This window comes from Periplaneta americana, chromosome 10 (assembly GCF_040183065.1).
Source record: "Periplaneta americana isolate PAMFEO1 chromosome 10, P.americana_PAMFEO1_priV1, whole genome shotgun sequence".
NCBI lineage: Eukaryota > Metazoa > Arthropoda > Insecta > Blattodea > Blattidae > Periplaneta > Periplaneta americana.
Window position 1 is genome coordinate 17,877,210 of NC_091126.1, and position 25,851 is coordinate 17,903,060.

The following is a 25,851-nucleotide window of genomic DNA, read 5'->3' on the forward strand; positions in this document are numbered from 1 at the left end:
TCAATGACAGAGATCTGGTAACATTACATGATGGAATGTGATGAGACATTTTCAGTATGCAGCATGAGAAGCAGAGCATCTCTGAACAAGGATTCCTAATCAAATCCAAATTCATTATAGCAACTCTACAAACCGTAGGAGTTTGTAATAGGTATTCAATTACATCCTGTAGATATAAGCTTTAAGAAAATGTTGAAATACAGTTAAGGCTCTACTATCACACCAAATAATCTTGTGTAAAAGGAAAAATGGAAGTGATATAGGAAAAGGTAAATAAAATACATAAAATTTTCTCTTTACATGTGAAGCTTTTGTTCACTTTACTTTTATGCCTTCAATAAATACCGGTACATGTAAATGAAATTTATTTACTTGAGCTTTCCAAAACAATCATTCAGCTGCAAATTCTTACTCATTTTCCCATTTGAGATCCAATCAGCCAGCAAAATGACTAATTTCTACCCCGTTATCATTTTTCCAGTTAAACTGATGATAGACTGAGGATTTACATAAAATAAATAGTTTTCCTTTCGTTTATATTAATACATTCTATTTCGTATATGCATATTCAAATGAATCAAATTCCGTATTCCGACGGACACAACCGCATACGACTGATTTGTAGTTAACTAGAAAGTATTGCTTTTATGCTACATATAAGATGCAACTGTTACACAGTAACAACACTCAACAAAACCCGTTCGAGTACTCTGTCACAATTCATTCTCTGGTTAAGTGCACCTTTCAATCTCACCCGCCATCATCTTCATAAAGAATGTTATCAGCATACAGATGAGGAATAGGAAAGCACCAGAACAACCACAGGTATATTGCCCACATTGTAAATTTGACAAACTGTGTACAGGGTACTTTATCAACTAGTAAGTGAGGAAAAGGGAAGAATCTCTCTGCAGTCGAAGAAATGGAGGACAATGGAAGTGTTAACTTAATCTCTAGTATATTGATTTGCAATGACAAATGTTGTAATAGCACTGGGAAAAATAAAACTCAAAGCCCAGATCTTAAGAGGATCTTTGCAAAGAACAAGGGAGGAAGGTTGAGAACACTGCAAATACATTACTAACATTATTGGGTTACTGCATTTTTTCTCGTTTACTTCCACAAGCATTGTACATTTGGAATATAGTAATATTTAAAATGTTTTCTAATTGGAAGCATTTACAGTCATGCTTGCATTATGTAAGTAGATGGAATAATTAGTTTTCGTGCATATAACCACATTCAGCAAGCTTAAAATATTACGTTGATTTCTCACAAATATCAGAGATATTTCGAGTTGATTACATTCATCTCAGTTGTCACTTTCATTTAAGTTCGTCTAAGATACTGTATTTCAGAATCACTTTCAAATGTAAAGTCAATAGTACCATCTTGTGAATTGTGATTAAGCACTCAATTTCATCTCTTCATCCACCTGATGCTATATTGTTATAAGTCCTACATTATAAACCCTCAGTCTAATAATACTATAACAAATGAAGACAGGTGGAACATTGATGAGGCAGTTGCTCCCATGCCGTAATTCATGCACACAAATACAACAATTTGAATCCTGCTTATAAAATTCATGTGGGTCAAATTGAGCAGTGATATATATAATTCAAGCAAAGTGTCCATTTTTGCTTTAAAAATAATACCTAAACAATTCATAAATGTACAAGTGTACACACAATCACACACACATGCACACACATACACACACTCATGCATACACAATTATTTATATATCATTCTTTTGGTCATTTGAATAGCATTTTGTGAAAGAACTTTAGGAGCAAGCCAGGAAGCCAGTCACAAAATAAAGTTCATCCGTATACTACGGTATAGATGTATTATGATTTATTACTTTTAATATTATTAATTAATAGTATTCATTTGGGATTGCACCTTTCCCTTAGTATATTGTAGCAGTATCACTGGCAATCCTTTGCTGTTACCCGATTCTGACATTCATTGCTCATACACATGTCCTTATATACAAATTGTCACCTTGTCGCGCAGCATCCTGTTCATGGCAGACACCTAGCAGCCTCGATACCCTCAGATGTCAGAATTCACGACACTTCCTGATATTTCAATACATTTAAATTTAGACTGTATAATAAATCCTAAAGTTCTATACAAGATTCATTTTTGTTACTCAAGCTGCTATGTGCCAAATGAACACAGGATGTAGCCTTTAGCTCTCATCAGCCCCGTCGTTGTTCTCAGAGTCAACAAACTCGACGTGTGTGAAGGGGAAATGACCCACCTTGCCGTTTAATTCCCCCTCCCACTGCCCATTGATATTCATCTTTGTCACCTTGATGATGTCGCCTACTTCCAACTTCAGTGCTGTCTTGTCATAGGCATTTGGTACACGTGCTTGCTTCACTCGAGCATAGGCAGGCAGCTTCCTCTATCAAAACAAACATGTGTCAAATAAGCAAAGTGAAAAGGGAAGAAGTCTGTGTCAATAATTCCTTGTTATTTAAAGTGACCATCCACTATCCTGTCCCTGCTGCTTATTATGTTATACCTTGTAACTTCCGTTTCCTGCTATATTTGTTAGACGCCTCTGGTCTCAAAAGACGTTATTTGTAGACAAAGTTCTAACCCAGAGATAAGTGTTCCTGACAGGACAATAAACAGCTGGCAAGTAATTCTGCTTGGAGTACTTTCAATCAGGGTCAAAATTCTTCACGTGCTTTAAATATACAATACAGACCTCTGGCTTTACTTTCCAACCAAAAGAAATCATGATAAATATATTTTATCATACTTCAAAATTCCATTACTCTTAGTTTTGAACTGACGAATTTTGGATTTTTGGAGAACAAAGCATCAACCAGCCAGAACTCGTTTACTGCAATTTTACATTGCCACCATAACCTAGAGTTATCCAGAGATCGTGAAGTGTAATACAGTTCATCATGCAGTCTTTGTACCTTTAATTCAGGATACAAATATAAAATGTTATTGAAGTTCAGCTTAAGGATAATTTTATCTTACCCACCCCTTCTTATAAAAAGAACACGGGAAACACTATTATCACAGGGAAAATAACAGTTGTTGCTTGAAAATAGGAAGGATGAAAATTATAAATCCAATTTGATAATTTTAGTATGGTGGTATAAGAATAAAAAATGTCTCTCAAAGTTCGGGGTACTCCCGTTTTCCTCCATCATTCGATTAACACCCTCCACCTATTCCTCATTTCATGTCTCATCTGCAATAGTTAAAAATAGGCTGGGGTGAAGTCTTGGGGGTAGTTTTGGGTTTCCAATGCTGATGTAGGAAGGGCTTGGGTTATCAATTACAAGTCCGAGAATAGGACCTGGCTCTGTCAGATTTGAGGCAGAATGGGCCACCTGTAATCAATGGATTCACGAATGCAACCTGTCAGACTTGGATAATCATTGCATATAGAGGCTGCACAATGGGTCAAAGGAAGCCTAAATGCAAGGTTTTGTCTTGGGTGTGTTTGCATTGTGAATATGACCGCACACGCACTCTATCTCTCTCTCTCTCTCTGTGTTGCTACATTTCTTCTAGAACTTTGGCCACCCTATATATGTCCTTGCATGTACTTCTGTCCTCTATTTGTCTTCTCCATCTCTTTACTTCCATCCTTTCCAGATCACACTCCACCCGATCAATCCATCTTGCATGTGGTCTTCCTTTAAATATTCTTTCTCCTGGTTTACCATGCAGTGTCTTTCTTGGCATTCTTTCATCAGGCATCCTGTATACATGTGCCAACCATTTTAACCTCTGCACCTTGATTGATGTTACCAAGTTCATTTCGTTATAGAGTTCGTAGACTTCTTTATTTGTTCCTGACTTCCACTCCCTCTGTTGTTTACTGGCCCAAAAATTATTCTAGCACTTTTCTTTCTCACGTATTTGTTTTTCATCTGTCTTAGTAAGTGTCCAAGTTTCGCTTCCATACATCACACTAGGTATTATTTTAGTTTTGTATGAATTTGTTTGAACTTTTCTTGAGAGATATTTTTGTTTTTGCTTTTTTTTAAGAATTTTTTGTAATGATCTAATGAATAATAGCTTTTATTGTTGCACAGTAGCCTTGCTTATATGTCTATACTTGCATAATTTTTCTCTATAATTTGGGAGCCTAAATATTTAAAAGCTGAATATGATCTTAGTCACATAATTTGAACTCATATTGAGGAATCAGATAAATATACGAGTTCAAACTTCTGCTTAGCAGTGAAGAATCATTGCTCACCAGAATAATCTGGCAATGGCAGAACACACCACTCTAGGCACATGACACAGGAACTTGCAGATACTGAATTACAATAAAACCCTTCAAATTTGTGGTCCATGCAACATAGAAGGTATGTTTGAAAGGACTTTTTTCATGGTTCATGATTAAAGAATTTACAACATTTTGAAGATGGCCGTAGCACCACCAGAATAAATAAGTAAATAAATTAATAAAACTGGCTGTATCTTCACCTTCACACAGAAAAATGGGGAGAAAAAATTAAGTTAGAGCTAATTTTCGAAACATTCTCAATTTCTTATTCATCCAAAGCAATGAAACTGTTCTATCTATATCCTTTCTAGACACTGCATCATTGCTCTCTCAGTCTTTCAGATCAATATAGAGAGATGAATGATTGGATAAATGAATGGACAAATGAAGATACATGTCAAAAACTTCACCCCCTTTACCATGGATGTTGAATGATTATTCCCATCAAACTACCAATCCATTTTTGCAGCCTCACAATACTCCATATTTACTTGTGAAACAGCATGTAGATGGAATATTCAGAATTTTTTTATGACGTAAGGAAAAAATTTGCTCTTTGATCGTAATTGAATAATGTTAGATTAAAATATTCTAGAACATAAGTAAACAAACGGGACACACCTGAATATTGGTCCTACGTATGGCTGCTTCTTGCTGATGACTAACTGTTCCACCACCTGATCCTGGCCGGTGAGTTTCAGTCAAAGACTGCTGATTATCTTCATACTGCAATTTAAAATTGTTAAATTTATGAGAGGGCATTATTTAAAAGAAAGTTTAATGTTTATATCTTGTCCTAAAATATGTATCCATAAAAGTGATTTTAAAATACAATTATGATAAATTTCTATATGAATGAAAGAATTACGTAAATAATTTAATCACTTATGGCCGTGTGCACCATTCTCGATCATCTAGCCCGTTTATCAGCAATCACGGAAACATGGTTAATTCTTGACAATGATCAAGTTACAGATGCGGTGCACCGACATTTTCCCTCGATCAACTCAGTACCGTCAGCTGACGGTGTGCTCGCTTGAGAAGAATCATCTGAGCGCTAGGTTACCGCGTATAAAACAGCGAACGAATGCATTCTGTCAATTATCGCTTCGTTTTTGTTTGTCGGAGTGCTTTCAAATATGCTCGCAGTTTTCAAATAACAAGTTTCAATAATCATGGAAGAAAAAAAGAAAAGAGCACCGAACTTCTCACAGTTCGAAGTGGGAATTCCTTTAGAACTCGTCAGCAATTATGCATCCATATTACAGAATAAAAGTACTGACGGAAGTTCCCTAAGAGAAAAGCAGGCTACCTGGTTGGATTTAACCTCACAATTCACATGAGTTATATGTGTTTACATAATTCCACATCATTTGTAACGTAATTTATACAGTGGTTATTTCATATTATTGATAATAATTGGGAAAATTTCAGTATACGGATACCTCACTGACAATTATCTTGAAATAGGCTACTAAAAAGAGCAGATTTGTATGTGTTTGTCGAATGCTCATCATCTTGCTTATGAAAAGACACATTTCAGTGTCAATAATTTATTTGGGAAAATTTCAGTATACGGATACCTCACTGACAATTATCTTGAAATAGGCCACTAAAAAGAGCAGATTTGTATGTGTTTGTCGAATGCTCATCATCTTGCTTACGAAAATACACATTTCAGTGCCAATAATTTATTTGGGAAAATTTCAGTATACGGATACCTCGCTAACAATTATTTTAAAATGGGGGGGGGAGGAAGCAATTCGTCTGTGTATGTCGAATACGCATCATCATGCATACGAAAAGGAATTTTTTGTGCCAATTTATTTTGTGTGCACAAGGTTGGAATTTTGGAGTAAGAGGAAAAGGAAGGTATCCGTGTAATTTCTCTTAATTCAAGCGTAAATAGCCTAATTGTCCAAAACGTCATGTAGGTCCTAATAGTTTCAGACGACAAATCTATAGCTAATAAGTGATAATCTCGCATTCTACAAAATGGTCATTTAGTTTTGCTATATTATTACCGGCATAGAATAACTACTTTATTATTATTTTAACAAAATTGGACAATTAGGCCTAAATAATATTTTGTCTTCAGTAAAGTCCCGATCTTCCAAAGCAGAAACATATATAAAGCCAATTAAAAAAAAAAAAAAACATTTTTATTATTCATCTACAAACTTACTCTTTCTACAATAACACCAATTCTGTTATTTCCGCAGTGATTTGCGTGTTCAAGATACATCATTTCATCTTCAATTCCATCAAGCACGTCAAATCGTGCTGCCATTTTGGTTTTCTCGACTTGACCATGTTCAATTCAAGATAATCGGTCCCACACCCGTGATCAAATTTGATCATCATCAACTCGCTTGTTTAACTTTGATCGAGATTGATACTCCGCAAATTGGCGTTGAAGATGGTCAAGTGCCGACTTAACCATGGTCAAATTTTAATCGAGAATGGTGCACACGGGCATTACAGTTTTAATGGGTATTTCCTAGAACAGTGGTTCTCAAATTTTTGAAGGCGCAACACACTTTTGGGCGAGACTTTAATTTGCGACCCTGCCCCCACTACCATATTGGTACTTAACCCCATTCGAAAAATACAAATTCTTGTAAAATCGAAAATAACGATAATCAAAGAGCTTTGCAAAATCGAATTTTCAGCAACATTTGTGAAGACATGTGTTCGTTATATGAAAATATTCTTTATCATATGAAAGTAAGACAGCATTTGTGGAGTAATGTGATGAAAATAGTTTTACAGTTAAGTGCAGCACTTTTATTGTACCAGTACATGCAAGACGAGAAATCAGAATATGAAAACCTATTTTGCCAACAATCTCTTTGGTTTCTTAGATTGGTCTTCCTTGCTCATATGTTCGAGCATTTAAACACTTTGAATAATAGTTTGCAAGACCAAGACGTTAATATAATAACAGCTAGGGATAAAATCAGCAGATTTATAAAGAAATTCGACTTCTCATCAATATCAATTGACGAAAAGAAATTTTATTCATTTCAGTGTATTAAAGAACTTATGAAAAATTTAGCTACATATGATAGACAAATATTGAGTTTGTTTTCACTGACAAATAATTCAGTTTCCACAATTTTAAAGAACAGCGTTTTGAATAGGTTCCGAAAAAAGTTCAAAACAATTAATGGTACGACAGTGACAGATGGATAGTGAATACATTTTAGACATTTTCGTTCAAGTGACTGAAATTCCAGAAATATGAAGGAAAAACTCACAGAAATATGTGTCTATGTTTGGAAAGTTTAAAGTAGACTTTTATCTCGAAGACTGTATCCCAGTTATGAATCAAAAGAATGTATGAACACCTTGAGTATCATATACTTTTAATGCAAAATAAATTTATTTTCTATGATCATCAAATCAAAAGCAAGAAATTCCCTTGAATTTGAAAATCACATCATTTTGTGTATGTAATATGGAGTTCATATTTGAGAAACTGCTTTCTGAAAAAGAGATACATTGTTTACATTAATTATTTCTGAAGTAATGATATGGCTTGCATGAATTGCAATGTACTGTATATAAAATATGAGAAGTACCATCTCGCCGGAAGTAATGCTTAATGATAAATATATAATACACATATTACACATTAATTATTTTTAATCTGTAACTACTAAAACATATTTTTTTATTCTTATGTTCAATGTTTATGTTTCTAAATACAACATGAATGAATGTTAATAAAACTTTTTGTATTAATTTGTAAATCATCTCGCAACCTCTCTCAGCTCCTTACATGACTTCCATTTTGTGAACCAATGTCCTAGAAAGTACAACAGTGAAATATCCATCATGCCCATTTGCATAAATTTATATGATATACTGTTCAATTTGCATAGTCCGAGAAAAATGTTAAATATTAAATTACATTGTGATATATCACTTTACTGTATCACTTATTCAGAATCTTGGTTGTAAATGAAGAAGTTCCAACAACGATCATTTTTGCGAAAGGAAATTACTGAGGTCTGGAGATGTTTCTACAATGAAAATCACATTTGTGGCAATTAGAAGAAGTCGGCAGAGTTTGGTTTATTGTGATTGCCAAATAATTATTTCGTAATCATGTTTTGAGATGTGTTCAGGTCGAGTTACATTCTATTCTAGAACTAACAATATCATGCTATTGAACAAAAAGGAATTTCAAAATAAAGGCATTTTTATTAAAACCTATAGAATTTTAGCCAATTTATGCTGAAACGAGCACAAAAATAAGGAATTTAGATTATCCTAAATTTATATTCAGACATTACTTTGATGATGGAAAAAGTAATGGATGTGACATGATAGTAACAGGTAAAAATAAACATTTAAAAGGTGATTTTATAACACTGAGCTTTTATTTACTAGTCAGGTCATACTAATTGGCAGAGATCCTTCAATAAAAAGAAGTATAAAATATGATATTACAAAAATAGCATGATCTCCAGTTTCAGAACCTACATAAATTACTCACAGCCTTTAGTAATTCTGAGAAAGGCATACAAATGTTTATTGTAGTTTTCAAAACCAGATAATAGAGGAATCTTACAATATGTTCCTTTCCTATCACTTACATCTTCATTCATAAAAACGCATAAATTGGTAGTAAATCAAGTGGTTTGCATATAAATACCTTGGATTGGAATGTACTGATGACACTGCATTTGAAAAGCAATTTAAGATCTTCGTAACATGAATGCTATCACAATGCTGTACTAGAACTTATGGACATAGCACAAATAAATTATTTTCTTCATTCTCGAAATAATATTTTAAGACGTTACAAACTATTATGGCAAATATGTACAATTACATATTCAATAATGTTACTTTCAGGACTCTCAACAGATTTATTAAATGAAAACAGAAAAGAGGGAGTAAAAGAGAAGATAGAGAAGGACAGAAATGAAGAGGGAGGGAGAGAAAAAAGAGAGGGGGTGCAAATATCAATACAGCAAAAAATTTTATACTTTTAGCAAGATTATAAAGAGGCAGTCCACCTTCTCCCCTGCAGTTAGAGTATGTTACAATTAGACAACATTAATTATAATTCATTATTGGTTTTAAATGCATCAGAGAATTTGGACAGATTAAGTCTGTATAATTATGAATTTACTTTCATCTCCAATCTCTTTGCTGGAAAACACAATTGAAGCGACAAAGAAATGATGTCTCAAGTCCAAAAAGTGGCAAAAAGCATGTCTGAGTATGACCATAAACACTGGAATCACCCATTTGTCGCAAATAAAACAAAAACAAAAAAAAAAAAACTTAAATGGTTTAAATTTTGAAAACTCGAAAGTTTCGAAGATACTGTTTATGAGGAACAGGTTACAATAAGTATATATTTCTATATCATTCCAATTACCTTCTGTATATATGGCACAGGAATAGAGCCTGTTTGACCTAGACTGTTTCTTGCCGTCCACCACTGATCCTCATCTTTCGACAACACAGTCAACACCTCTCCTTTTTTAAAAGGCAGATCATCTTGATCCTGTACACAAAAATACACATTTTCCTTAAGTAAAGCAACGGAAGTTAAAATGAACATTAAACTACTCGGGAAAGAAGAAAAATATTTCTTTCATGCACTGACATGCCTACATTTCATAATATAAAACTACACATTTTTCCTATATATAAGACTCAACTTGGGATAGCATCAGTTGAAAGTTTCAAATGTATTGAAATTTCCAAATAAAAAAAAATATATATAAAAATACATTAACTATACTAAAATTTTGGGATAAGAGAGGTTAAAATATAGCAATGAATAATTAACATAGAAGGTTGGTATTTGTAAATAGTGTATGCAGTAGCACAGAAATACCAAATGTCTTTCTCATATTTTATACTTTCATATTTATAAATTTAATTCTTGGCTTTTGAATACTGCGTCCTTTCTTTCGCAATGCACGTGAATCAAAGTAATCATCACAGAATATGAAAAGTAAGATTTTTTATTGTGTGGCTCTATAATGTGTCACTGTTTTCTAAAGAAACGTTATTGGGAACTGCACTGCATTTATGGGAATATGATTCATGTATTTTTATGTGATAAAAAGTGCAGCCGAATGCCAGTAGCTTGCGTGCATATTTATTCTCAGCTAGAGAATCGTAATATTAATGACTCATACATTTCACGCATTCTTTACCATGATAAGAAATGAATCAGTAAAAGCAGGCTCTGGACGTACAAATGTGTCTGATTAAATGCAGGACAATAGCTAAAAAAGTGACTGCAAATTTCCATTTCCTAAAAACGCGCGCGCGCGCTCGCACACACACACACACGCACGCACGCACGCACGCACACACACACAAATGACTTGAGATTGAAAATATCTCAAAACGGATTGGCCCATTGATTTTTTCCCAATAACATGATTTTGATCCCTTTCCATTTGAAGTTTCGGGGTTGCACCCGGGGTGGCAGCTTTTGGGGTGCCTGAGGCCTGAAATCGGGTGTGTCACTGGTGGAGGATTTGGTCGTGCAAATGCTGGTAGCATCTGTGGTGGTCGAGGGTCGAGCATGTGGAAAATGTTTGTGTTGTTCCAAACTTTTGATTCACCCTGTAGAATAGGCTATGTTTTTTATTTTTTTTTTATTTCAGTAGGTTATTTTACGACGCTTTGTCAACATCTTAGGTTATTTAGCGTCTGAATGAGATGGTGATAATGCCGGTGAAATGAGTCCGGGGTCCAGCACCGATAGTTACCCAGCATTTGCTCATACTGGGTTGAGGAAAAACCCCGGAAAAAACCTTAACCAGGTAACCTGTCCCAACCAGGAATCGAACCCGGGCCACCTGGTTTCGCGGTCAGATGCGCTAACCGTTACTCCACAGGTGTGGACAATAGGCTATCAATAATGTGTATACATTGTATTTAAAAGATTCAACAGTAGCATAGATGGTGACACGTTGCAAATAGTAAATTTATGGAAAGTAGAATAGGCTATCAATAATGCGTCTACATTGTATTCAGAAGAGTTAGTAATATCGTAATGTGTAATCTATTACCATGTAGTACTACATTTTTGTAATGGAACATGCTTGTAAAGAAGGATAAAAAAACACACACACACACACACATACACCATACCATTTATTAAACTGAGCAACACAGTGAAATACATTTAATCTGATACCATAAGCCATAATTAAGAAATGACTAACAAGAATCAAAGCAAGAATTAAAACTTACGCTTCCTTCAAAATCATATTTGCCCATGACTTTTTCAACTCTTCGAGGTGCTGGCCTAATTAGTGGTGTAGTATCCAGGTAATGGAGCTTGTAAAATGCTAGACATTGTGGAAGATCTGGAAACATCTGATCCCCAATTCGGTATCTCGTTTGTTCTCCTTGTTGAATTTTGTTAATTATGTAATGGCTTACTTTGCTATCTTCCCTATAAAAGATTTCAATCATACTTGATTAAATATGTCAATGCATCTTAGATAGTGTGCAAATGAAAGTGTAACCTAGTAATTTTTTTTAACTGAAGCTGCGCCACACTGAAAAAAAATATGTGCTTAAGCGTCCACAGGACATAAGTTAATGTGGAATGTGGTGATGTGTGGGATGATTGGGATACAATAGTGATGATTTATTAAGTGGTTGCAGGTCACAAAACAGTGTATTCTGAACTGAATGGCTATTGTTTCGTTCGAAATTAAACAATGCATATGAAATCACCTACTAAAAATTCGAACAATATCTCTGGTTAAGAAAAGCGATAAATTTTATTCATCATATTTTCAAGTTAATAAATTTGATGTTTGTATCTCCCTGAAAAAAACACACACACTATCATTGTATTTTGAGCTCGTACAGCTTACCTGACACAGAGGACGAAATCCCCATGAATAGTAGTACTATCCCTCACAAGGAATACACCACCTTCCTTCTCTCCCATGAGTAAGTCTGTTGCATCCTGCCGGGACATTGGACCAAAATACCAACTGCAGAATAAAAAAAATGGTGTATGTTCGATATACGTATCAGTATGATTGATCTCATAAAACATCAAGGATATACTAACGAAATGCATCAATTCTTTCCAGTAATTGAAGGCTATTAAGGCACCATGATTCAACCAACTACACATTTTTTACTTAACATTTTCTAAACACTTCTATGTGACTTCAATGAGATCTAATTCTATAAAAATATTCCTCTTCAAGATCAGAGTACAAAATTTCCAGAAGCAATACAGAAAAATTGGTGTCTCTGAAGCCCTAAACTTGAGTAATATCTTAATGACAATTTTGCACTTCTATGTCTACATAGTTCGTCCAAATGCTAGGAAATTAGAAGACCTGCATTAAGTAAAGAAACACTGAAAGTATAAATGTACATCACCACACAAAGTGTAACTACAGTATTACCACAGTCTAGTATATACAGTCGCGAAGCTCAATACGCAGTAAATATGCAAACATTAGATAGTTGCTCACCACTGGGATCGCTAATATCGCCTCATTACAGGCAATGCAAAATAGTACCGTCACAGTCTATTGTTTCTAGCACCCTCAAAACTCAAGCTTCGTGACTGTATATAGTAGACTGTGGTATTACATAAATGCCGAGGAGAAAGGTGGCGCACATTGTAACTACAGAAAGAAAGCCTTTATAACAGGTTGAAGTGAAGGCATACACAAGCAAAATGTGCCACTTAGCTTTACTAAAAGTGACTTAATTAAATTCGATTAATACTTAGATTCGCTATGAATATGGGTGTATATAATGTTGTTTTTTATGTTTGCGTGGATAAATTTGACTATTCATTTGGCATATAAACTTCAAAACAAAGCAATATACCAAGGAACTCGTAATTAATTTGGTTATGATTAACTACATAACTTACGAACCTTTCAATTTGATATTACAAATTTTCGTCTATCATATTCCATCCCACAAGAACTGATATCTCTAATAAAATATATTTATAGTACGGTAATTAATGAAATGAACATTTCGATTTTTTTTCCTTTATCTTTTTTTTTTTTTCTTCGAAGAAAGGTATTAAACAGGCAATTATATTTATGTTTATATACCTCGTACAAAAATGTTAATGAAGCAAAATTCTGAAGTAAGATTTTCTATTATCCTTACTTCAAATTTCCGTTTACTATGGAAATTTTTGTATTTGAATTAATTAAAATGTGCATTATAATACACAGAAGATATGAAAATTAATTTCAATTCATTACACCAAGCATACTTGTTATCGAAAATGTGTACAAATAATTCGAAGTTATTAAGGGAAACGAATGAAACTAGTTGATCTAGAAATTCGTTCCTTTATTCGCAATTATTAACTCCATTGATAATTATATGCGTGAACGAAGTTGGCATTTCATAATACTTAATAACAGAACTCCATTCCACAGTCCTGCCTTTACTCAAACTGACATGTCTTGTCTCCTACTTCAGCTATTTCTGGGAGTTTGTATTGATACTAATAATAGAAGGACTTTGGCTTGTGACCTGAGGAATGGTATAAGAAATACATGAATGAAGGGAAACATCTCGCACAACGTCAGATTTTGTTTATCTTCACGAACTTTCGGACTCTGCTAATAAAATGTAAATTATGTATTAGGAATTGATTTCATTACGATGAAAAGGAAAACCGTTTAGATTCAAAACGAAATTAAACCAAGCTTATCTTTATTTCCTTGCTAGCGTCTTTCATATTAAATCAATGTATTATTATAAAAAGCGTCTTTCATATTAAATCAATGTATTATTATAAACGTGTAGAAAAAATACCGAATGATTGAACATGAAAAAATTATGAGCTGCTCCAGTTTAAAATTTTGCTGTAAATTGTTTCTAAAGAATAACTGCGGGAAGGTATGAATTACCTCACGAAGCTAGCACACGCCTTAAATTCTGTTCAAATCGGGGATTTCTAACTCTTCCAAAAGATTTTCTTGTAGTTGCGATATACGTACAGTATAGACTACAATTATTCTTTTTTTGGGGGGGAGGCTAAAGGAATAGGGGAACTATAAACGTGACGAATTGAATATTTATGTTCACTTTCACGTACATGTAAATAGCTTGTGAAGACAACTATTATACAGTAGTGGCAAAAAAAACCGGACCGACCCTTGTAGCTGATTTCAGAGTCTTGTTCACTCCAGAGCACGATAGACTGGTAACTAAGACTTTCGTGGTTCGAATCCTGCCTGGGAAGGAAACTTTTTTTGTTTCTTATTCAAATGTATTTCCAATACTTTTGGATTGCTGGTAAAATTCATGTTCTGGGAATAATAAGTTAATTAAGTAGTAAAATATCGCTGCAATCGAAAAGTACTGGGAATAAATTTGAATAAGGAACAAAAAAAAGTTTCTCTCCCAGGCAGGATTCGAACCACGAAAGTCTTAGTTACCAGTCTATCGTGCTCTGGAGTGAACAAGGCTCTGAAATCAGCTACAAGGGTCGGTCCGGGTTTTTTGCCACTACTGTACATATTTTCATATAAGACATTTTAAATAAAAATGCTACTGATTTCGTAGTGGTAGGGGAACAAAAACGAGAGCTGTAGTGAAGTTTATGCCGTAGACGGAAGAGAACTGTTTAAAAACGGTGGTAATGTGCGTATACATACGTCATCTTCAGCACCATACTAGTTTCGAAAATTCATGTAGTTTTAAGATCTAGTCGTAGACTCGAATCCTACCAGTCTAAATTCTTAAGCATTTTGTTTGCATTATTTATTTATTCATTCATTCATTCGAAAAGCTTTTATGAATTTAAACGCGTTCGTATGGACTCTAACTGCACTTTCTGTCAACAACAGCCTTGGCCTTCAATGACTCGTTCCTTACTGCGAAACGATAGCCTGCTTTCCTAGCAATTGATTCATTCATATACAATCATAGTGGATCAAACTCACAGTGGCACAGGCTACACTTCTACAGTATACATACGATTTCTGATGTTTAAATTTTCAATCATTTGCTACAGAAGTTGGTGTATTGTGCAGTCCTCTCCATAATTATTAAACTACTACTTTTTACGCTTCTAATCTGCAGATGATATTTAACACACACAACTTTTAAGAATTACTTCAGTACATAGAATAATCATTCTCCAAGTCCGCTGCGAAAATAATTGCGTCTCTGCTCCACAGACAACAAAAAATCCATTGTACTCTTTGGTATATTCTGAAAGACTGACACTCAGTAGCTACAAACCAAAAAAAGGTAAAGGTATCCCCGTAACATGCCATGAAGGCACTTGGGGGGCATGGAGGTAGAGTCCCATGCTTTCCATGACCTCGGCACTAGAATGAGGTGGTGTGGTCGGCACCACGCTCTGACCGCCTTTTACCCCCGGGAAAGACCCGGTACTCAATTTTATAGGAGGCTGAGTGAACCTCGGGGCCGTTCTGAAAGTTTGGCAACGAGAAAAAATCCTGTCACCACCTGGGATCGAACCCCGGACCTTTCAGTTCGTAGCCAGCTGCTCTACCAACTGAGCTACCCGGCCGCCCGCTACAAACCAAAATTATTCCTAAAAGGCTAAGTCGTAAGAAAAAGAAATAAAAGTAAAATTTCAGAGTCACATTACCCATTTATTTATGAACCAATGGTATTTTCAACAGGTTACAAGGGAAAGGTGAGTAAGCAGTTCATATTTAGAGACGCACAGCAATTACCATAATAATAATAATAATAATAATAATAATAATAATAATAATAATAATAATAATAATAATAAAGTAAGCCTATAAAGGTGCATCTACATGGTTCAATTTTCCATGTGTTTACGCATGCAGTGTGAGGAGAATATTGCAAGACTCACGTTGAAAACGAACACTCAATTAAGATGCATGCAGATTTTGTGTCTGACTGAACAAGTTATAAATTATTTGAAAATGATTTTATATTACTGAAGAAATACGCTCTTATAAGTAGATGTTTAAGGGAACAAGTGCACAATACTGAAGCCGCCAGATATGCCAGTTATACATTAACTCAAGCGTTTACTAGATTGCGACACTAAAGGTATGCGGAATAAAAACTCTTATCTTGTTTACCCTTTCCCTCTCTTTTTCCCCGTCTCTACTACATTCACTACAATTCCATATCAACACACATATATTTTAATTATACTTATATTGGGATCAACGGGAATCGATCCAGTAACCTTCGGCTTAGTGGTATCCCATCGTAACTATTAGATCACAAGCTCGTTGAAAAATTAGACGTTAAATTTCTTTACAAAAAATACCACCAGTAAAAAGATTGCAACTGCCAATAAAAATTTATCAATTCATGTAATATGATAACGATTTCAATTTAAATTTTACGAACGATATCCGTACAGGTTATGACTACAGTTTTTTTAGTTCGTTATTTAACGACGCTGTATTAACTACGAGGTTATTTATCGTCGATGAGCTTGGTGATATCGAGATGAAGCCGAGGATTCGCCATGGATTACCTGGCATTCACCTTACGGTTGGGGAAAACCTCGCAAAAAACCCAAGCGGGGATCGAACCCGTGCCCGAGCGCAACTTCGGAGCGGCAGGCAAGCGCCTTAACCGACCGAGCCACGCCGGTGGCCTATCATTGTTTTTATTACTTCAAAATTTTACATTGACAATTCAACAGTAGGAATGAAAAAAGCGAATTAGATATGGGTTGAGTACTAAAATAATATACAGTACTATGTATATGTCTCTATATGTATACTGCGGGGGGGGGGGGTGAAGCTCCCCGCTACTTCCCAATAAACCCTCGTCATAAACCTTCTACAGTATGCCTAAACCGTCAAAAATCAACATAATGCACAACAAACATGGATATGAGTTGGCCGGTTTCACCAAGCTTCTTTAAATCAGCACAAACGACTTGTCAACAAATAGATCGTTTAATTTTAACGAGACCTTTAAACGTTGACTGTTTCATCAAGCATCGTTTCTTTAAAATTAGTATGCGTTTACTAACGTGGGGATTTTGTACTTCTATCTTGCATGTTTTATTTCTCATACGACCATGGCTTCGAAATCACATATTTCATTAGTTACATATGATCATGGCTGGCTTTATTTGGCATAGGCGAACAGGTAAGAGGCAGTAATTTTAAGAACATCTAAAAGTTCTTAGTTCTTGATATTCTTCCTAAATACAGTATGTTGTCATAACGTAATTAAAAACAAAAAAAAAACAGATGTTTCCAAATGTAAATAAGAGGAATGTAGAGCAGTACAATTTTGCGGACGATAAGGTCGACAGCTTCAGAATTGATGCCACAATTAATTATATCAAAGCATTCTAAGCAGTTGTTCTTAGGCCTAAATTTAGGACGGGAAATCGCCTCTTCCATAAATTGCATACTACTTTTCCACTGTATTTCATGCAGATTTATGTACTCTGTAACAATTTTACCATGCTTATGTGGCAGAATTCAGGACAGCCGTCATTAAATTGGATTTTAAGGGGTATCCATTTTCTCCTAAAAGAAAACCTCTTTGCACCCTTTTCATTAAAAAAGGCATCCTCCTTTGGAATGATGTGCTAACCATAATATGATCTTAAAGCGAGAAGAATGTGTTGAAGAGGCGTTAAGTGGGTGATTCTTGTCTGTCGTATTCTAACCTATTACAATTTCAATAAACTAGCGCTGAGGTAATTCTGCTGGTTTCGGAAGTGAAAATCGTTGAATTTATAAGATATTTTTTGAGGAGATGCAGTTGACGTATATGCAAGACTTAACAAAAACCTAAACTAACCAAACCTAACCTGTCACGGAAGGTGTATAAGCAGAGTACGAAGGAAACTACCACAGCGCTAGTTTAGCCACAATTTTTATATGCGGAGCTTTACACAGGCATATGAAATTGTTTGAATATTGAATGGAAAATAAGATATTCTATTGCAGAATCTTTTGGCCATATTACTGCCTGGAGAGATGATTGGAACATGTACACAATCTATCGTTGTCAGTGACGACAGGAAATTTAGCTATAAACCTATTATAAAAATAATGACTATTGTGGTCGTAATGTTGATAGTAGGGATACTTTATTTACATATCTAGACAATGCAGCTTTTGACACTCCGTCCATATCACCAATTACTATTTCAAAACTTCCCGTAACATTATCTTAAAGCGAGAAGAATCTGTTGAAGAGGCGTTAAGTGGGTGTTTCCATCTGTCGTATTCTAACCTATATTCAGTTTCTTCTAGAATCATTCTTACTGCTTATTTCCTTAATGTGTAGCTTTCGTGGAATTCTTTATCACTTAAATCTTCAAAATGATTATTCCGAGAGTTATTACAACATATAAGTTCGCCATTATATTGAAGTACTAAATAAAGAATTTCAGCATCGAATACGTCCGCCATGTTGTTGACTTCTTAATGCATCGTTACTGTTTTAACGCGACGAATAGGTCCTACTAAATTAACGACGAGTTTAAAGATGCGTTAGCAATAATGATGCTTGGTGAAACGCAAAAACTGACTAATGTTTAATTAAATTATTTAACGAGACGTTATAATAATAACGAAAGTTGGTGAAACCGGGGTGCCTGCAAGGTGTGAAGGTGCATCTACATATCTACAGTTCTACACGGTTCAACTTTTCTTTCAACTTTACGCATTGAATCAATGGAGGCAAGATTGATATTATATATATATATATATATAGTGAAGATGGCGTTCAAAACAGCACATCATATAGACACAAGTCCATACCTGTGGAGTAACGGTCAGCGCGTCTGGCCGCGAAACCAGGTGGCCCGGGTTCGAATCCCGGTCGGGGCAAGTTACCTGGTTGAGGTTTTTTCCGGGGTTTTCCCTCAACCCAATATGAGCAAATGCTGGGTAACTTTCGGTGCTGGACCCTGGATTCATTTCACCGGCATTATCACCTTCATTTCATTCAGACGCTAAATAACCTAGATGTTGATACAGCGTCGTAAAATAACCCAATAAAATTAAAAAAAATATAGACACAAAATCTTCATGTAGGTATGTTAATTGAACGCGCGTTTTAAATTTGATTCTTTAAATTTTCTTCCCAGATTGCATGCGTATGCTCATGGAAAATGAAACCATGTAGATGCACCTTTAGAATAGTCCAAAAGTGATATATGTGAACAGCTGCCGAGTTCTACACAATTATCATACACCCAATCCGGTGGTATTATTATTATCATTATTATTGTTATTATTATCAAATTATAGTTTATTTAACGACGCTCGCAACTGCAGAAGTTACATCAGCGTCGCCAGTGTGCCGGAATTTTGTCCAGCAGGAGTTTTTACATCCCAGTAAATCTACTGACATGAACCTGTCGCATTTAAACACATTTAAATGCCATCGACCTTGGTCGGGATCGAATCCGCAACCTCGAGCACAGAAGGCCAGCGCTATACCCATTACACTACCTAGTAGCAGTATTGTGCGCTTGAGCCTGTTTAATAAATAAATATAGTCACATTTCTCTAACAGAGAACATTAATGAAATAGTATTTTAAGCAATAGATCTATCAGTTGGGCATTGATGTGCTGTTTGCACAGTCTGCCTGCCGTGTCGGAACTGAGCATCTGACACGAACTCGGTAAACTCTTAAATATGTATCATACAGTACTCTGATTAGACTAATAATAATAAAAATTATAATAATGAAAAGTATGAGTGAATGCTAATACAGTATACAGTATAGTGTGCAAACGATATATATTATAAAACAATACAGATTTCATGCTAATAAATTTGAGGTCATAAAGGAAAGATGCAATTTTTAGCTCCATGGATTACCTCAGATCAGCTAAGAATAGATCTGTTCCAGCACGGTTCTGAATCGATTCTGAACTGCCTGCTCATGCTTAGTATCTCAGTGTGCGTTCCAACAAGACTTGAACTGATTCTAAATTCCCAGTTTCCTGTTCCATCGTGCTTTGGAACGAGTGAAATTTATTGATTCTCGATTAAAAGCAGGAACTGGGAATTCTGAACTGCTGACACATGTGCATATGGATTAATCTGAGGTTGAGGTTAAAATGCTCCGAGACAGGTCAAGTATGTATGTATGTATATATGCATGCATTCACATTGCAAATGCATATATACCCGGTGGCAGTTGTAAATAATTACCCAATAATGACAATTAATAATATAATTAATTAACTAGTGGACTTACTAGTGTTAATTATGTAAGATTTTTCCGGCTTACAGCTGTTTCAGTGCTTCACCCACCATCCTCAGAGCCTACTAGATCACGGCATCATCTCGAACTTCTCTGCCTGTTATGTGGGTGTGTTTGATTGTTGAAAGGTGTTGAAGAGTGGAGTCAAATAGTGTGTGTGTGTGTGTACTGAAATTGATCTGTGTGTTGAGAATTTGATCGGGGTATGTTTTAGTGTGTTTGTATATTTATAAAACACACCCCAATCAAATTCTCAACACACAGATCAATTTCAGTACACACACTATTTGACTCCACTCTTCAACACCTTTCAACAATCAAACACACCCACATAACAGGCAGAGAAGTTCGAGATGACGCCGTGATCTAGTAGGCTCTGAGGATGGTGCGTGAAGCATTGAAACAACTGTAAGCCGGACAAATCTTACAAAATTAACACTGGTAAGTCCACTAGTTAATCAATTAATTATATTCAAGTGTTAAAAGTAGTGTACGCAAGATTCAAAATGAATTAATAATAAACACAATTAATAATAAATTAAATACTACTACTACTACTACTACTACTAATAATAATAATAATAATAATAATAATAATAATAACAACAGGGAGCATCCTAAATTAAATGAAGCAATTATTTCTTCACAAGTTTCGAACACCAGGGGTCCGATCATCTGCAGAGCAATAGCAGGGAGCATCCTAAATTAAATGAAGCAATTATTTCTTCACAAGTTTCGAACACCAGGGGTCCGATCATCTGCAGAGCAATAGCAGTGGGATATTTTGTCTTCGAATATGCAGCAAGTAGTCAAGTATCACAATGTTGATGACGAACAACATGGAGGTATATGTTCCTTCATCATAGTGTGTTGTTTTTCGATGTTAAGGTGCAATCATCGCAACAAGCTCAATGTACGTCTCATTATCCATTTGAAGATAGTTCTTGTAATCAGCTGAGTCAACAGTAATTCATCTGAAATATATTGATGCTTGGACCTCTCTCTATTCTGGAATAATTTTTACATCCAAAATCTGTTATTACTTTATCATTAGCACAAAAAGCCTCTTCTTCGTGCTCCATTACCTTTACTGTTTACTAGTATTGTCTCTCTTGATTTTTCCAAGAGTGACTGTATCACATTTTATATATGTCACACTTGTATGATGGTGTACAGGAAATCAGCATCAAACATAGTATGAACAAACACGAAGTATATCATACATGTGTGATCATGTATGGATCAGTGTTAAATAAGATAATTCGGACCAAGGAAATTATTTAACATGATGAAGGAAAATTGTTATTTTAAAAGTAAAAATCATAGTCTACAGAATTAGTATTTGAAGAAAGATCATATTCTAAGAGCCGAAGAGCAGTCTTTTTGACAATCAGCTTTTGAAAGTAATCAATGTCTGATAGCCCCTTTACACTACATGCATTAGAATATGCTATTTTTACTATTTACATTATTATAAAGAATGTAGGGTTACACTGATCAAACATATTTACACTATTATACACTATTTACATAGCAAGTAGGCTATATTATTATTATTATTATTATTAGTAGGCCTAAATAAAATATCTTGCATTACAATACACAACACTGTACATAATAATGTAAATAATGTTTGAGCAATGTATTTTTTTAATTAGCTATTTTACGACGCTTTATCAACTGCTATGGTTATCTAGCGTCTGAATGGGATGGTGATAATCCCAGCAAAATGAGACCAAGGTCCAGTACCGAAGTTAACCAGCATTTGCTCTTAACAGGATGAAGGGAACTCCCGGAACAAACCTCAACCAGGTAACTTGTTCCAACCAGGAGTGATCAATGTAGGCCTATATTCTTTATTATAGCGTATAATAGTAAAAATAGCGTATTCATGTGTACAGTGTCAATAATTTAAGTTGTAAATATTGGCGTAATTGTTAAAGTGGTCTATGTTTTATTCTGACCAACTTGACCAAACATGAGTCACGTAAGCAGTCAAAGTATTTCGCTTGCTAGATGCACGTGCATCGTCCACTTAAAAATTCCAGTAATATTTAAACTTGTAGCCTCGTGGGTCGAAGTATGGTCCCTATTAATGACGCAATTTGACATAAACAATATTTACGCACATATGATTGAGAATTCCACGTATTATGCCCTCTCAACTCTTCAATCTCTATTTACAATGGATGAACACTCAATTGTATAAGACTCCCAAAATAAGTTCATTACAACTGTCTCATGGATTTTGAAAATATAATAATAATAATAATAATAATAATAATAATAATAATAATAATAATAATAATAATAATAATAATAATAATAATAATAATAATAATAATAATAAGAAATGCGCACAAGTGTGCAAGAGTTGATTTGTTTTTATTACTTGCTGTACTCGCTAATTGACTTGATTCTATTTTTGCATTTTATTATATATCTTTCGTAAAGCTGATCACAGAGTTCCCACACACACATTCCGGGCCGGGAGAATGGTAGTGTAAAAGTCAGTTTCACTCACTTTTATCACTGACTAGCGAATTTCGAATATCATGAAATTTAGCGATTTGAGAAACTCCAGCATGTTTATCACACTCTCTTTAACACTGCGCGAATTGAATGTTTTCTTCAGGGTGGGGGGACATTAATATTTAAAAAAAAATCATATTCATTATTTGTTCTTCATTCTTACCCATGCAGTTTTCTCCACCCGTTAAAACTGTAAAAACGAGTTGTGTGGCTTCCTTTAAAATGCAAATTTAAATTATAACTGCTAAACAACAGTTTGCCAACTCATGTTGATAATAACCCTGATCATATATATAACAGATTGTTCAGCCTTATAGGCTTTGACTGCAACAACTCATCACTTTCACTATGCTACATCTAGCTACCGCATAAAAAATCATGTTATAGGCCTAACTCTCATTTGAATTGCATGGAGCAATTGTACTTCCATCTAGCAGTCCTTCCCAATCGACAGTGGCGATCCTGGCATTAAAATGCTCTTCCACATGTTATCGTTTTTAACATGCGGATGGCCAATCTGTTATATGTGATCAAGGATTATAAATAGCACTGTTGGCCGACTCGTATTGCAGTTGTACTCAACTGATACAAAAAAAAAAAAAGAGAAAGGAAAATTACTGTTGTTTACTGCATTAGTAACATAACACGTAAAATACGGAAATTAAAACTTTGAGCACCTAACGGGAATAAATTCTGTCTCTGGCTGAGACAAATTAATACTATTTCAGCAAAGGAAATCAAATTCTTCAGAGGGGGAAGCAATCCCAGCATCCCCTCCGTCAATTTCCACCTTGCTTATAGGGCCTAGTATGTATTTACGGACTTCGCTGTATAAATAAATTTGATGTAGTTAGTGGGGTTTAAAAAGGGCGCGTCAACGACTATGGCTATTTGCGCCCTTATCTAAAATTCTTCGCAAAACAAAGACACAATTAATACAATAATCAGAAAGCTAAAAAGAACTAAAATGCATTGTCACGGTAAAAACGAGGTACACAAATATTTGATGTATTATTATAGAAAAGTTATACGTTCTAAAGGAAATTAACATTAACAATCTATTAAATTGGAATCTCAAACACAAATAATGAAACACAATAAAATAAACCTACTTTTCAAAACGAACATTTCATAGTGATTTTGAAACTTGAAGGCTTTACGGGACGTATATAGCCAATAAGGTAATTCTATAAAACTATACAAAAGGAGACACGGTTTTTTTTTAACATTTGTGTACTACGAATAATACAGAGTATTAAGCACATGGTTTTACTTTCCAGTACCCAACACTTTCCATAGAATAGGCCTAATTTACTATAAATATTCACCGTTTTACGTAGTAATGAACAGATGTATCACAATTATATTGTTCATATAAGATATCATGAGCGAAAATATCACAATTTAAATGTAATTATGGCAAAATATGACCTCCACTGGCACTAAAATGCTTTCTTGCTCATGCGGTCCAGGCCCAAAAATACCAACTATGCAGAAATTTGAGCCTGGGCCTCTCGAGCAAATTTAAGTATTTAAATTACAGGTGTCATCAGCACATACCATTATGACGATGATATATCCATTCATTAATTTATTACATACAACAGGTGGATAGTTCTATGTTATTCTGGAGTAGTATTGGGTCACGGAAAGTAAAACCACATGCTTAGGCCTAGTTCTCTATGCTATTCGTAACATGCAACTGTTAAAACCAAAACAAGAAAAACTCATCTACGGTAATCGTGCGTCACTATGTTACAGGAAGAGGTGAACTTTTGTCCCTCTGAATCACAATTCCTGAAAACTTCCATCAGTCGATAATAAAATTATGAAACTCGTTTTGTATTATCCAAGGAAAGTATGGTACATACTTTGTGACAAGGAAATATGTCAAAAACAACACACTGCATGCATTGGTAAAAATATCCAGCAATTATGACTATCTCTGTGTTTTATTACTTCTAATATCAGTTACTAAGACGGATACTCAGATTAACTTAAAAATAGACTAATATTCTATGAAACATTGTTATTCATGTTCTACGCAGTCTCCAATGTTAAAATAACGGTAACTTAAATATGAAATACACCAATTTTCCGCCCACTTAATATTAGAACAGTAGCTAATATTAAACATTACATTAAGCATGTGAGAGTTACATTATCATTATTGCCACAAAATATTAAACGCATACTTAGTGAACCATGAAATTCACTTTACCTTGATTTGTCATATGGATCAAATGTTGCTGCCATTCTGTCTTCTTTCCAGAATTCAAACGAGTCACAGACCCTCTCTTTGAAATTCACTTTACAGTCTTCGTAAGATTAAACTTTTTCATTTCGTTATAAAATATGTTCTCCTATCAATTAATCAGGTAAGCTTCACGAATTTGACGAGCTTCAAATTAAAATGCTATTCTTTTTTAGTCTTAAATCATAAATTAAGTATTGTACGTGAATATGTCTTATGTTCGCATTTGCCACAACGGAATATAATGTATAAGTAATCTACAAACACCATAAAGATGTCACATTATCAACTTGTATTAATTACACCTTATTTAGGACATCAATTGCAATAGGAATATTTTTCCTTGCAACAAGTGGTCAGTTTACACGGTTTCGAAACGAACTCAGACATGCTTCGAATAAATGAACATCCTAGTATTATTGTAAATTTTGTTTGTGCATCGTTTCTACATTATAAACTACATTGCCTCGTAATTAATCCAAATAGTAGATCCAATTTCACAACCAACCCCTACTCACGTACACCACAATCCATTGCTTCAATATGGCTGTCGGTAATTCTGATTTCAA

General features: G+C 34.7%; 1 protein-coding gene across 1 annotated transcript; it reads right to left on the bottom strand.

Moving 5' to 3' along the window:
- Positions 1-288: 288 nt before the first annotated feature.
- Positions 289-25,811, bottom strand: Crk (Crk proto-oncogene, adaptor protein). Its single transcript, XM_069837003.1, has 6 exons — positions 25,250-25,811; positions 12,157-12,279; positions 11,522-11,726; positions 9,681-9,809; positions 4,904-5,008; positions 289-2,419 (listed from the first exon to the last, which is right to left on the bottom strand). Exons 1-6 carry the CDS (start codon positions 25,282-25,284, stop codon positions 2,201-2,203), a joined length of 816 nt encoding a protein of 271 aa, XP_069693104.1. The 5' UTR covers positions 25,285-25,811; the 3' UTR covers positions 289-2,200.
- Between the last annotated feature and the right edge of the window lie 40 nt (positions 25,812-25,851).

Bases quoted from the DNA above. Each gene is read 5' to 3' on its own strand.
- Crk (XM_069837003.1), bottom strand. From the start codon at position 25,284: ATGGCAGCAACATTTGATCCATATGACAAATCAAG. The intron at 12,280-25,249 runs GTAAAGTGAATT...TTTATTCTGCAG, and splicing joins GATCCATATGACAAATCAAG to TTGGTATTTTGGTCCAATGT. The intron at 11,727-12,156 runs GTAAGCTGTACG...AATCTTTTATAG, and splicing joins GATTTCGTCCTCTGTGTCAG to GGAAGATAGCAAAGTAAGCC.